At 32.5% G+C, this 16,081-nt stretch overlaps 1 protein-coding gene across 1 annotated transcript in view; it reads right to left on the reverse strand.

The window, feature by feature from the left end:
• LOC106459074 (exportin-1-like) overlaps positions 1-16,081 on the reverse strand; it is a 76,947-nt gene that overhangs the window by 29,960 nt on the left and 30,906 nt on the right. The window contains exons 12-14 of the mRNA XM_013918651.2: positions 9,564-9,767; positions 8,893-9,031; positions 2,139-2,242 (exon numbers count right to left, since the gene is read on the reverse strand). Of these exons, the coding sequence (XP_013774105.1) occupies positions 2,139-2,242; positions 8,893-9,031; positions 9,564-9,767 (447 nt within the window). The remainder of the gene's footprint in view (positions 1-2,138; positions 2,243-8,892; positions 9,032-9,563; positions 9,768-16,081) is intronic.

Below are 16,081 nucleotides of genomic sequence, written 5' to 3' on the forward strand. Positions count from 1 at the left end.
ATATGTCAATAAGTTTGGTATGAAATTGTAGATTATAATTCAAATTTTAGTATTATACATTAGTTAAATATAAATTTTTGTGTGTCACGTGGTATGTTGAATGCAGCACTTGTTCAAATTAGGTGTTTATGAAGTCAAAATACTAAGTCTATAGTTTCTTTGAATTAAAAACACGATTACTGATATTGACAAGCTAGAATATAAAACAAGAGGGTCTTATCTTTTCTATTTTCTCAAATGTTATTATACTTAGTGAATCAACCAAGGTGGCCCCCACTCACCTCTTCCATTTTTGAAAATACTTGCTTATGTATACACCTACTTCGCCTAATGATGCGTGTATAACCAAGCGAAAGCACAGAATGTCCCAAACATGGTTTTCTCAGCCTCTGTGAAGAGTTTATGCAGGGAACCCTTTCTTTTCATGCTAGATTCCAAGCAGTAACGTGGGAAATCATATTTTTTAGGCCCAAATACAGCTTAGTCACTAAGCCTGATAAATTATAGTGGAATTCTGTGATACTGATATAGTCGTTTATGATTTTTTGTTATTTCATAATGCATATATGAAAACCTAAAAAAATTATTTTGTTTTACATCCTCCACGTGCAAAACTTGACAAGGTTTAGTAAATTACTGCAAGCAGTAAACGAGTAAAAATTGCATAAGTAGAAGAGCTCATTGTTTTCTATACTCTATTTACTGTTCTATGTTTTAAGAAAAATAACTGAAATTTAAGAACTTATTTGTAAATAGCTATAATGTATGTACATATATAATGTACTATAACTAAAATGTAGCTGTATTTTACAAAATACTGTTCCATGAGAACAAAGCCAAGATAGGTTGCTTTGTAAAGGCCAGTTTTATATTAATGGATATGGTAACATGAGTACACGTGTGCCGCATCATTGCAACTTTTTGTATCGTTAGTCAGACACTGCTGAAAGGTCAATAAAATAATAAATATATATATATATATGTATAATGTTAAGAGATTTAAGCTATTCAGATTAAACATTTGTGGTATCGTGTTAAAAACTGAAGTCATCCTAGAATAAAATAGGCATAACTTATGTCTATTTTCTAATTTTTTTTATGGTGCTTAAGAGGTCAATCAAACCGACCAAACCCATACAGATATATGATAGTGATAACAACAGATAAAATAGAGATGTTGCATGTGAAATTTGGCAATTTTCTGATCAATAAAAGTATTTTTAATCTTAAAATATAAATTTCTTTGCATGTTGGATACTCAATATTCAAAAAGAAAAAATGCACTAGCAAATAATTAATTTAAAAATCTAAAATTTTGTGTACAAATGCCTTGTAATGTTTACTGATAATATGCAAAATTTTGTGAAGATACATGTACATTTTAAAAAGTTAGAGTATGACTGCTTTACGATTGCTTTGGGGGATATGGGCCGAGTGGAATCCACCCACCTGTAATAAAAGGGTTAACCCTTTTGCAACGGGCTCAGTCTAAAATACTGAGTTCATATACACATTCGCACTCGTCAAGTATTTATACTATAACTTTAACACATTATGTGTATCTTAAAAAAATTCTTTAAAAAAATCAAATTTTTTAATGAAGCATTTTTACTAAAGATTTGTTTGTGAATGTATCCATTCTGTTTCATTACTAGTCCGAGCGCAAAGTGATTTTCATGTTAAGATTAAAAAAAATACTTTTCTTCATCCCAAAAATCTCAAATATCATTTGCATAATTTTTAACACCTCCTAAAAACAATTCAAATGTATATTTTCTGTAAAACTATATATTTTATCTGTTATTTTAACTCTATCAAAGGTTGGTCAATTTGAGCGACCTGGTAACCACCAAAGAAAAAAAAATTAAATATATCTAAATTACTTTTTTTTCTTTATAGAATTACTTCAAGTTGTAACATGAAACATTTGTTTCGCCTAAGTAGCTTTAAGCTCGTAACAGTATACAACTATTTATACTTAAATTTGATTGTTTTATTGCCCTTTGAACTGTGTCTAACTACTATTCGTGTTGTTAATAATTTAAATTTCTTTTATTACTAGGAGATATTTAAAAAAAATTATTATAGTATATGCTATAAATTTCAGGAATTTTGAAACAATGATTTTACAAACATACCGTATTTAAGTTCTTCCAGGACCACTCTGTTCCATTAACTTGATTCCGAAGTTTTTCTGTCATGATCCGTTCAGTGTCGCCATAATCCAAATGTGTCAGGTAAACTGTAAGACATGAAAACTATACTACAAAAACCATTAAATGTAACAAGAATATAACAATACAGATATAGAGACTTTTTAATGGTCTAAAGTCATGCATGTCCCACTCAAATCAATACTGCATCAGATGTTAAAATGTTCCTCACCTGAAAATATATTTTTGATAGATACTCACCACCGCACATTGTTTACTGTCTTTTTTGTATGCCTGCCAGAGAGATAGATTTACATACTACTGGCTTTGAGGCAACTTCCACCTAATTGCACCATGACATCATCATGCATAAAAAAAAAAAGCTCTCCACCAATAAGAAGGTGAGACCCCCCCTATACACTTGCACTCATGGTTACTTCATTCTTTTATGAGTCAAGGAAAATAAAGGTGCATTGGAAATGGGAGGGGGGGATGTGTGTGGAAGTGACTATCTATCTAAAATACATTTTAAGGTGAGAAAAATGTTAACTTCTGCAATAACACACACAGTTTAGCTAGAACTCCACATTGAAGAGGTGGAGGGGCTGGTGCAAATTCTACCTAGATGAGCTCCCTTCAAAAAGCTCCCAAAGGAAGCCAATGGAGTGTGACACCTGATGGCAGGGGCTCCATAGAAGCACACCCAGGGAGACTGAATTAGTCTTGACCAGTATTATACTCTTCATCCAAAAAAGACAGGTAGAAGAGGCAAACAAGCTTTGTGCATTGCAAGCTTGGGAAAAATGAGAATATGGCCATTTGAGCACTTCCACACAAGTGGTCAGATAGTCAATATGTGCAGTGTGGTTGGGATGCATTCAGACTGTACCTTGTGTGCTCACCTCACCACTATGGGACAGACTTCAATTGCAGGAAGAGGTCACATCAGTTATGTAGAAAGGATTAGTACAGTGCATATGTACACCTCAACTCTACCACCAGACTCCAGCTGCAGAAGGAGGGCACATAAGTGATACAATATGGCTTCATATAATGTGTGCTTGCCTCAACTTTCCTATCAGACTGTACAAGAGGAGGGCACCATAGATATGCAGTTTGGATTTGTATAGTGTGAGCTCACCTCAACCCTACTGAACAGACTCTGGCTGGAGGAGGAGGACACAATTGGCAGGGGTTACCTGCACCACACTGATGGTGTCAACAAACATCAATGCTAGTGGCATGCAAATATCTGGCTGATGCATGAAGGAGATAGCTAAACAGAAAAAAAAAAAAAATGGAACTGCAAGTAAAAGACCGGTTTAGTTGTTCATGTTACTGTTTTTCATGGTGGTGTACATTGAATAGTCTAATGTGAAAATACCAGATAAATCATTTAAGTTATTAGGTCTTCAAGAAATTAATGTCACGTTTAGGAACACTTTCATTAACAACCTCCCAAAAAACTTTCATCACGTATAATAGTTAAACGAATCGCCTAAACACCACGTTAGTGTAGCCTATATAATGTGTAAAATTTAGTATACTCTAATCCCTTATAGTGATGACACACATTTGGCATATAATGCTGTTTGAATACAAGAATGGAAACAACACCTCTGTAGCCACAAAGAATATCAAAGAAGTTTATGGAAATGTTTCGAACATTCATAAGTGTCAATGATGGTTCAGCAAATTTCGTTCAGGCGACTTTAGCCTTATAAACTGTGATGGTAGGGGCCGACATGTTGGAATTGATATTGATGCTCTGAAGACACTTGTTGAGTCTAACCCAAGGCAACACACTCATGAAATGGCCCTGAAATTGCATGTCTCTCATGAAACAATACATAAACATCTAAGGAATATGGGAAAACTCCACAAAGGTGTTTAAATGCCCCACGAACTCTCCGATGATAATCATTTCCATCGCGTGAACATTGCTTCGTCTCTTCTGGCACATAATGCGTGTGAACAATTTTTGTACAGAATTGTCATCGATGATGAAAAATGGATTCTCTATGCAAATATTAAATGCCAAAAACAATGGCCCAGTCCTACACAAAAATCACTTCAAGCCCTTCATCAGAAATACCCTTCACTTGTCAATTGGAAAGGTGTTCTTCTTCTCCATGATAATTCACGTCCACATGTGGCACGTTTGATGCAACATAAAATTATGGAGTTGGATTGGGAAGTTCTCCCCCACCCACCATATTCTCCAGATATGGCACCATCAGATTACCATCTTTTTCGTTTGCTGCAACACCTTCTCAATGGGAAAACGTATGCAAATATGGAAGGTGTTAAAGAGGACATTGACATGTTTTTGGCTTCAAAACCAAGTGATTTCTTTAATCATGGCATTAACAACCTGATTGTAAGATGGAAATGCATTACTAATAAGAATGGAGACTATTTCATTTAATAAATGTCTGTTTTGAGATATAAGTTTGTCGGGTTTTTTCACCTAAAAAACGCAACATTAATTTCTTGACGACCTAATATTTGATGTTTAACCAACTCATTTAATCAGTTTGGCTGAGAAAATTCATTAGGGAGATGTTTCTATGAGGATCGTCATATCTATTACCAGTCTAAACAGCGACATATTTTCCATTTTCAATCAAAATTTCAAAATACAAGAAACATTCAACATTTTTCAGAAATTTCATTTAAGGAGAAAGAATCAACAATCAGTTCTAAGAGTTAACAACAGAAGGATCAAATTATAAGTTCAGAGAATGGAAACCAAACAGGACTGAAAATTGTCAAAACACGTATGATGACTTATACATTAAAGGATAAGTAGGTTTTTTTGGTTTATTATGAAGTGTTAAATGAGGTAGGTAACATGAAGCAGCAGTTAAGTGAATTTGGTGTACTGAGGTAATTCAGAATTTTTCTCTTTTATTTATTCTTATCCTTAAATAAAAACAACTGGGCCAGGAAAGGCCAACAAAGCAAGTGAGGTTGTCCCAGCTACCCCAAATTTAAGAGTACATAAATATTGTTACTAGTTGCAAAGTTATGGGTTTAACACATGGTGTGTAATTATTTTGGTAATTAGATTTATTACAAGTCTTCCAAAACATAAGTCAATTGCTACTGTAATCATTAATAGCAATAACTGTTTCACTCTATTGGTATTTAAAAAAAGTAAAATAACTTCCCTAATTATGGCTTAAGTAACACAGAAAACTGGTCCTGGCCCACAGCTTCATATTTGCCATTCCACCAAATAGTCTTAAATATGAGGATTATCCAAGGATGGGCAATAATTTTCACAGGAGGGGCCCACTTCACAAATTTTTGTAAGTCAATGCAGCCAAACATTTCTACTATATTAATTAAATTACCTCAACATCAGTTGTATAAAGACCCCATTATGTTTGTTCCACAATGGTCAGGAGTCACGATGGGCAGAACAGGAATGTTAGAAGGACCGCATCTGGCCCGCAGGCCATATTTTGCTTACCCTTGGGATTATCTATTGAGGATTGGGCATTAACTGCTGCAATTGTATAAACAAACTATACAGAGGGAAAGCAATGAATCTTTATATAACATAAGAACTCAGGTAAGTGACATTGCTTTAACATTTTTTAATGATTATAACACTGAAAAAAAAAAACCTATGAATATAAGCAAGAAGGAATTTTTAGCCATAAAAAAGTTAAGTACTAATGAAGATATATTTATTATAAAACCTGATAAAAGAAATAGTGGTTATTTTAAATAAAACTGGATATATTAATAAAGTTAAAGAAATCTTAAATGACAGTGTTAAATTTGTGAAATTAGATAAAGATCCATTTAAAACTACAGAAGGTAAATTACAAATATACTTATTAAAATTTAAAAAAGAGGTTTATCTATTGACAGATAATGAATTTTATAAAATAAAACCAGTTGGTTTTCATTCACATATTATGTCCAGAATTCCTAAAATCCACAAATGTGGATGTCCTTTGATAGATTGTTTAGGCAGAGTATTCATGATGAGTAAATTGAAATGGACAGCAACTGCCTGTTGTAAAAAACACAAGTGTTGAGGATAACGTTTCGAAAGTCTTCCATCTTTTGTCTTCAGGTGCTCTACACTTGTGTTTTTACAGACAGTTGCCATCCATTCCAGTTTACTCATCATGGATGTCCATTGTACAGAAAGTGTCTAGCATAGGCACATATAATCATGAACTAGCTGGGTTCCTCACTAAGTTGTTTGAATCTTTTATTAAAAATGTTGTGAAACTTCAAGGTAAGAAAAAAATTTTAATTTCATGAATGGCGTTTATTGTACTAGCTTTGATAGTACCTTTATATCAAACCAAAATATCACTAGAAGAGATAATAAATTTATACACTAAACTTCTCTACAAAAATGACAATAATAATATGAGATTTTCAAAACAAATGTTTCAGAAATTTATGAGTTTTCGCATCAAAGAATCCCATTTCATTTTTAACAATGATATTTATAACCAACTTAATGGTGCTGGTATGGGATCTAGAATAGATCCATCTCTTGCTAATTTGTTCTTATGTCACTGTGAAAACTCTTGGCTAGAAGAATGTCCTGCACAGTTTAAGCCATTATACTATAGAAGTCGATGATGTCTATATTATCAAAAAACTGAAAATGTTAAATTTTTTAACCCCTTTGCTGCCTCTTTAAGGTATCATGCCAACTTTGAATTTTCATTAATAAAAATGAATAATTTATAAAAGTCTTCAAATCTTAACAGACAAAACTTTTCAATCAAGCATAACAATAACCATGGGACATTTTATGATATGTTTGGTAAATTTAAGATTTATGATGAAATCAAAATTACTACATAATAATCATATACTGTGCCATTACACAGAATGCCCATAACTACTAGCCTACAAGCTATGTTAATTAAACATCTGGCCTATAGGTTACACAAATTCTCTTGCTCATGATTCATCGACATCTTTGTTTCGTTGTTATACTATATAATATGTTGTTGATTACACAAAATAACTATCCAATAAGAAGAGATGCATTCAACATTTAGTTAAGATTTTTCACACCACTGTTTTTGTTTGTTTACCTATTTCATTCCAAACAAAGATATGCCAAAAATTAATGTACGGCTAAATGTTCTAAATCTATGTATCTTGATCTTGTTTCATCTTTTGACAAATTGTCTCTGTACAGGTGAGAAATTTATTTATTTACACGACCTGAATAAAAATTCCAAAAGGAAGCTGATGGTTGACAATTACGATTAAAGTTTCGATTTTTTTAAATTATTTCATACAACTCATATATTAATAAAATTTAATCTAAAGAAAGTTTAAAATCTCAGTATTTCAATTATAATTATATTTGAAAAAACTTGTGGGGATACATCGCGAATAATTTTTCAAAATTTGATGTCACTCATTTTCTCAAGTGCAACCCAGAATGTCCAGGCTAGAAAAGGTTAACTATTTTAATAGTACACAACCTAATATTAAATTCACTGTTGGATATCAACAAACCCCCAACTTACTTTAACAGACCTCTTTACTCATAAAAACGTGGTAAATTTGAATGTGAAATTTTCCATTAGAGGACTTTGACAGGGTTATATTTAAATTTGATTGTCACATAACATTGTCTTTTAAGAAAAATCTGGTAAAATATTGGTTCATTGCACATAAGAATTAAAAACCAAATATGAATTTTTTTTTATAGAGAGATAAGAATATATGAAGTTAAAGAATTCTGACAAAAAATACCTTTCCACTAGTCATTATGAATCAAGTTAAAATTATTTAAACACCTGTCTTTCTTTGCTCCACGTAACTGTTCTCCCATACGCTGGAAAGAAGGCTATTATGATTGGAAACCAGTTACCTTAAGTGAAGTTGATGTACGTTTTAAGCCTGAATGCAGATTATGGTATTTCTGAGATATAAAAATCATATACCTATCTTCAAAACTTCGAATGTGATATATGAATATAAATGAACCAATGCTTTTAGGTTATACTGGTTCTATCACCAGGTGGTTAACAGTCTGCACACAAACAAAAAAAAAACATGCTAATTCAAAACCTACATCATTTCCAAGTATTAAAAAACATGCACTAAATGAAGGTAATGAACCTATAAATAAAGGACACTAAAGACATTGACAGGACCAACAATGAATAAGAACTAGGAAAAACATTCAGTTTCATTATTATTAAATTTTTGAGTGTTAAGAATGTGTTAACTTTTTGACCAATCTTGCAAAACTTCACATGCACTCTTAGGGTCCCGATGGAGATCAGTGCTTGAATCTAACACCTCATATCCCCCAGAGTTATTGTCTCTTTATGTGTCTGCCTTTCATGCCAGTCGCCTTAAACTGGTCTCAACCAATCCAGGCATGCACCCTTAGGGTTTTCCAGAAAGTGTCATGGGGTCAACGATAAGTCTGACCCCCATGTCACTCTACATGAGAGAACTGTCGATCAATGTGCCTGCCTTTCACATCTACAGTTGTTGAAAAATTTCAATTAAACTTTGTACATAGCTTTTTAAGCCCCCTAGAGAGTGGTTATGTCAGCTAATAACTAATAAAACGAATACTGAAAAAAGTACACATAAACCAACAAATGAGCTACACTACCAAATAAAGGTTACTTTATACTTTTTAAAGTAAACTTGGAATCAAACCAGTAAAAGCAGTTTATTTACTATATAAACAGGCCTATAAATTACCATGTCAAGAACATACCTAGAGTTTCCCTCATATTTTTGTAAAGCTGTATAGAGTCTGTATCTTTCATAAACTCTCTCACTACCTCCCCCTGCTCATTCTCCACAACTAGCACCTCTTCTGGTTTTGCCATTCTCCCAATCATGATGTATCTCAACTACAAAAAATAGAATACAATTTCAGATGGAAATATGTTTAAACATATACATATATTAAAAGAACTTGTTTTACTGTATTACTGATGTAACTCTAAAACATCTTTATTGCATGTGAAATTTCAGTATGAAATTAGCTAATGCAGCATACCTCTGGAGAATACCCAAATTGATAACTATTAACCTTTAATGTTATGACTCCTTGTGATTCTGGAGAGAAATTCTGTGAAGTGGCACTGAGATAAACTTTGCAGATCATATTACTAAAATAGTTTTTATTCTAGAGTCACCGAAGAAACAAGCATGGCCAAATGATTGAAGCATTAAATTTACCACACAACTTTATCAAACTATGTGTGAATTAACATATTTAACAAACTTTGTGTGAATTATGTAAGAGCTTCAAGTGTTTCATGATTTTAAGAAAATTAAAGGAACTGTATTAGCAATTGTAGAAGTTACTTGTTGGCAATACCTTTATCTAGGAAATAAGTGTTAAACTAGCTACTGTTAGTTATAAAACAAGAAACTGACTTTAGTTAGCACAGGTTGGTACAGCTGTCTTCTTGGAGGCACAAGAGCACCAGGTCCACGAGGAAGGATAACAGGTGATGTACCAACTCCACTAAAGGGATTTTCTCTGTACAAATCAGCTGCTAGAGAATTCCAGTACTCCAGACAGATTTTAAAGATCTCAACCTCTTCAACTTCAGATATCAACAGTAAGTAATGTAGAGCCTAAGGATATTTACAAACACTTTAAAAAACTGACATAAAATGAATTTCAAAGAACAACAAAAATATTGGTATCATGGTCAAGGCATCTTAAAACTCAAGTTTTTAATGTTTGAACACAGTGCCACGAGGAGAGAAAACCTGCAAAACCAAAAATGTTCATCAGTGAGTAGTTTGATGCTGTTCCAATTTTTTGTGTTCAAATTAAACAACTTGTAATAACTGCGTAAAACAGATGAATACATAGTATTTCTATACAACACTTTTACACAAATTATCCAAAATTCATAAGTTGTCAAACGGGCAAGGTACATCAAACATCATGAACATGAACTTCTCAAAGTTTTAAGAAAAGGCACATTGGTGTTAACCAAAGGTAGAATAGTCCTAAAACAATATGCTATAATGTATAAGATTGAGAGTAAACATGTATGTAAATAACACACACAACCAGACTTAATCAAGAGGTACAGAAATACAATGAATTACAGGATAGAATTATTAAGTGCATTGTACTGTCATTTTATGTAACTAGCTTTTATGTAAAAATCTGGTGTATAATGTATTGACAGTATTATTTCATAAATCAGCTGGTGGGAAAAATGAAAAAGGACATTCTTTACTCAATCTGAATGTTAATGATGACCCAAATTTCAAGCTATAAAATGTTTGCTCACTGTCGAACAGGTCTCTGCAAGTTTGGATACGAGAGACAAATATTTACTGTGGATGATAAGACTGAGTGGTTATGAGATGACAAGGATTAACACAAGCTAAGAACCTAGATCTGACATATTTGGACAAGTATATAAGCTCTACTTAACCATCTTGCAACAGGTAGGTCAAAGTGCACATCCCAACTTTTGCAGAGTTATGATCAAAATTTAATCAAACTACTTTATTAACAATGTATATGAATAAACTTGACATCTAAATGTAGTTAATAAATAAAGTTTTAATATCATACAAGTTTTAAGTTCTTACTTTTATAAGAAAATATTTTTTTTTTAATTCTCAACTTCCCCTAGTATGAGAATTACGACATTTGTTCTCTAGGTCTTCCCTATTTTCTAATTTATTTACCACACTTCTCTGATGTACAGAACTTAAAGTAAATTACTCATTATAATATAGATATTATGAAGAGAAAATCTAATTTTTGTAGCCTTCAATCTTATTTGTTTATGGAATCATAAACTAGAAAATCAAACCCACTTGCCACATCAACATGTCGCATCCTCTCTTTCACCAATTGCCAATAGCTTTCTCCCTGATATTTTATAATACGCTATTTTTAACCAATATAAAGGCAAATTTCAATCTATCAAATGATGTATAATGCTATGTTGTTTTCAGTACAGAGTATTGTCAATTTCTTCTTCAGTTTTAAAGTTTATCTTGCAGTGTTCAAATCGAGCAGCAAACGGAGTTTTTTTAAGCCCCCCCTTGTCCTAGTTAGAAAGCCAGTTAAATTATAATAGTTATAGAACATTATTTACATTGTGAATGTTAATATTCTGTATTTTCAGGTGCATTGTTTAAGAAAATAAAAATTTGATGCAATGGTACTACCACTATAAAAAAGTAGGCTTAAGTTTCATCAGCAACTGACAGCAAAAATGTCAAAGATAAGTACTATACTTTTTGTTTTCCATGTATAACCTTTATTTATTGTTATAAAAGTAACTAAGCTTTCAAAAATAGAAACTTATTACATTAGATAAAGTTAGACAATGAAAGATGATAATAAAAATTCTTCATAGGGTATGCTCACGAGCAGCTCATGCATTACACGATTCAATATGGTAATGTGAGCTACACATTTGCCAGGTTATTTACAGCTTGTGTGGTGGGATTATTAGCTAAATACAGTTCAAAGGGCAATAAAACAATACAATTCAGTATAAACTGATGTAAACTGTTAAGAGCCTTAAGCTACTTGGTATAAACAATTGCAGTTTTTGTTACAATCTCCAATTATTCAAAAGAGAAAAAAAGGGTAATTTCAATTTATTTCATAGTTTTTTTATGCTGGTTACAAGATCACTCAAATAAATCAAGTGCATATGGAGTTAAGGTAGAGAAAGTAATATACAAGATACCAAGTTTTACAAAAAGAAAAACATTTGATATTTATTTAAGAGGTTTTAGAAGTTACGATAATGACATTTGAAAATTTTCAGATGAAGTATTTTTAATCTTAACATGAAAATCACCTTGTACCTGGAGCAGTCAACAATCTGACACCATATATTCACAGAAAGATCTTTATAAGAATTTACTAACTACTTTGGTTTAACCCTATGGACACAGGCTCATGTATTTTAATATGATCTTGTAACCACCATGAAGATGTAAATATTACAACTACAAAAGTACTTAATGTATCTTTTCAAAATCTGGCAAGCTTTCACTCAACAAGTCTTTTGTAAACAAAAAATCAGATTTTTCAATCATCATAGCTGTAGCCTTTCACACAACAAGTTCGAAGATTATCCAGTGATAAACACCTAATCCTGAGAAAATTAACTTTGTTACTGTTTGGTAGTAGGATTTAAAAAAGGATTAAATATATTAATTTGATGATTTATTCAAAAAATACGAAATAATCTGTTCTAACAAAGTTATTTGATTTTGGTAACAATATTTGTTTTTCAGATGCATACTTTTTAAAAGTATATTCAATATTTATATATTACTACTAAGATTCTTTTCCACTCCAGAAACTATACCAGTCTCCTAAATACCTAAAAATAGGCACTGTCATGGTTTGTAGTGTATACACTTGTAATTACAGAAATAATCATTAATTTAGTTATTCCACAACTAGTTTAGAATATATCTTTGTTTAGATATATCCAACTAAATTTTTCTATATTTTCATACCTTTGTTCTCCATGCAGTATGGCATTCTTGTTAAATGGATGTCAGAGGACTGTAAAAATGTATTAATCCTTTTACTCAGATAAAGTTGCATATGCAAAGAGCCGGAAATTCATATCACTTTATCCCTGCGTCTGATCCCCCGGAAGAAGGGGTGAGCCAATTTCAAGGGTTGTTTCAGATACTTGTACAAACAGATATGAATTAATTTTTTCCAATAAAAGTTGTGTGGAAAAGTTCACAATGTATGCAGTATTGGATTCTGGTATATCTCACTTTAAATATTTGTCTGAATTTTCAGCAATAAATAAAATCTGCTGTCTTTGTCCTCAGTGAACATTTCAGATTGCTCTCAATCTCAGCAGTTAGTAAGTCGGAGTAACGTTGTAATCCAGCAAATAAGTAAAATATAAAAAAATTGTGAATAAAGATTCTGATTTACTCTTTGCATAAAATTTCCTGCTTGAACATTTTGCACATACTTTAGAACTCATCCATCAGCCCTTGTTTTTCTTACTACTAGATACCAATTAATTATATGTTCTATATGTTGGCTGCTAACTTGCTACAGACTTCATGGAAGTACTCAGAAGTTCTGTGGTTGGTGGTATAGGGCCAGGATTTGTTGTGCTGTACACTCAACCGAGGCCATTACAAATTCACTAACTATATAAATATTTGGGTCGCTTTTAATAACAGGATAACAGAGTGTAGTAGAATGTTTATTTTATCTTTCTGTCATGTGTGGTTCACATTCCATTACTCTCCTGTTATACTATTTTACTGTAGGTCTTTTTTTCTGGCATGATGGGTTATTGCAGATAGATTGATATTACAGAGTTTTGTATGTTGATTATGCTCTTGAATTTTAACATTTATTGGTCTTTTTGTTTCTCCAACATATTTAAGTCCATATTAATAAGGGATGTTGTACATTGTGCTTCAGCTTTCTGTTGGGTATTTAGGTGGTTTAGTGTGCATGCTAACCTATTTTCTTCTGACTATTACATATCCTCAGTATGTTTTCAAAGTGGCACTTTGACATAGGGAAATATAGGTGTGTCTGTAATTTTCTTCCTGCTTATCAAGCAAGGTTGTAGTAATGTTTATTCTCCCTTCTTCTTAGCAAGTCTAGTTAACTCTGAAGATTAGGCAGTCTATGACACCCATCTTTACATTGTAGTGATTTAATTCATAATCTAGGTCTTTATCAGAAGCTGTGGGTTTCCTCTTATACATCAGTTACTTGTCTTGGTAAGTATCATGCTTACGAATACAAGATAACTTCCTTCTGTTCCACTGTGAGATACAGTAGAACCAACATTAAGGGCATCTTTCCAACTGCATCCAAATGTTCTCTATAGAAAGATGCCCTTAATATCAAAAATGAGCCATACAAAGCAGGATTCCATATTGACCGTACTAAATTTCTGAATTTTAAGGCCCACAGATTTTGTTTGGTGTATGCAGAACACAGGTGTTCGTGAGCTGCATGTTGCCATGACATAGAGCATTGTCAACGGGAGGTCTCAGGGGATGGATTAACTGTGCCCTTTTTTTTTTATTTATTACGGTCACAAAGTTTCAAAGTACTTCTCTCTGGAGTTTGAATTGCTCAAAATTTCACATTTATTGTACTGTAAATGAAGTAAAAATCTGCTGAAAATACAACAACAAATCACTGCTTGTTTCCTTGGATTGTTTACATGACATTGTAATATGATACTCTAGAGAGCAACAAAGCACATGCACAGAAATGAGCCGACTTATTCCTTTCTCCGAGAACATGATGTGGAATTTATCAATTATTTATCCTACAGCACTTAGAACAATACATTGTAATATGATACTCTAGAGAGCAACAAAGCACACGCACAGAAATGAGCCGACTTATTCCTTTCTTCGAGAACATGATGTGGAATTTATCAGATTATTTATCCTACAGCACTTAGAACAAGAATTCCCCAGTGTAATAAGATTGCACTTTGAATCTGTGAAAACGTTTATCGAAGCCGATCCAATAAACATCACAAGTGTTTGAATATTGGTCTTCCTTCTGGAATGTTTCGAATTTAGTGGTATACCATACAGGTAATATGAAGATAAATGCGCACTTCATTGAGTGACTGTGTAGAGAACGAGACTAAAGACACTACCCTTAATCAAGAATATTGAGGTGCCTGTTATTGCAAGACTTACTTTGGCAACAAATAGTAGAAAAAGAAAGAGACTGAAAAGGTCTGCCCTTAATAGTGTGGGTCCATTCTTTTGAGGTGCCCATTAATCGAGGTTCAAGTGTGTATCGTTGGATATTGTCTATTCACTTGGTTTATGACTTCTGTAGTCTTGATGGTAGTAGGTGTGGCCAAAATATGAATGAGTTGTCAACATATCTCAGCCAAATGCTGGATCATAAGAGTGGCTGTTCTGAGGGCATTATCTTCATGTTTTTCCATGTAAAGGTTGCTGTCTTACATTAAGTAATTAATTACAACAGCATTAAATGTACTAATGAGTAGAGCTTAGTTTTAAATCTATATATATAAAAGCAAAATTGTATGTTTGCCTATCTGCTAACCCCTTGTACACTGTTTGACTAAGCACCACCAAACTTAGCATGGTGACTCCTGCAGTCCCAAGAATTAACATGTTGGGGCTAAATTCCCACCAGGTTTCCCACAAAAAAAATATATTTAGTAACCTGAAACTAATTTTTGGCTTTTAATTCAATTTCTTTCTTCATGTCACACTCCTTTTGGTAATACTCAACACTAAACATCATCGCTTAGCAACAAAACTATCACAATATTGTTGTTAAGTCAACAATGTTATTTATGTTGAACAGGTAATGTACATTACTTTGTGGTTTATTTTCTCTGTTTTTAAAAGCAAACGGTTTAATTCAGAAACTTTTTATTAAGTTAGTGTTGAAAACTTTCCATTGAATCAATCAAAGAATTATATTGCTATTCCGAACAAATGTGATAAGTTACTTGAGGATGCAGAAAAGCTAAAGGAAAAGGTGTTCCCTAATATTTATCAAAATTATTAATAGTTGTGTAAAAGAGCAATTCTTGCACCTCAAATGATACTGTTCATGACACAAATGATCAATTATAGCAAAATGTTCCCAGACAAGAATTCACTTACAGATAAATTGTCAGTGTTCCAGTTATAGATGATGCTGTAATTTACCCATCTGAATTCCTAAATTCTCTTTTGGTTGTTTCACCAATAATGTTGGATTTCTTCAAAACCTGTTTATATTGTCAGAAGAAGGAATAAGAGCCAATGTGGTATATCAAGAAGCTTTAATTTAGATTGTGTAATTTTTGTTTTGTAAATCAAAGGCTTAGATAAAAATTAAAATGCTAGGAAAATTGAATTTTGTCAGAAGAAGGAATAAGAGCCGATGTGGTATATCAAGAAGCTTT

Source organism: Limulus polyphemus, unplaced genomic scaffold (assembly GCF_000517525.1).
Source record: "Limulus polyphemus unplaced genomic scaffold, Limulus_polyphemus-2.1.2 Scaffold554, whole genome shotgun sequence".
NCBI classification, from domain to species: domain Eukaryota; kingdom Metazoa; phylum Arthropoda; class Merostomata; order Xiphosura; family Limulidae; genus Limulus; species Limulus polyphemus.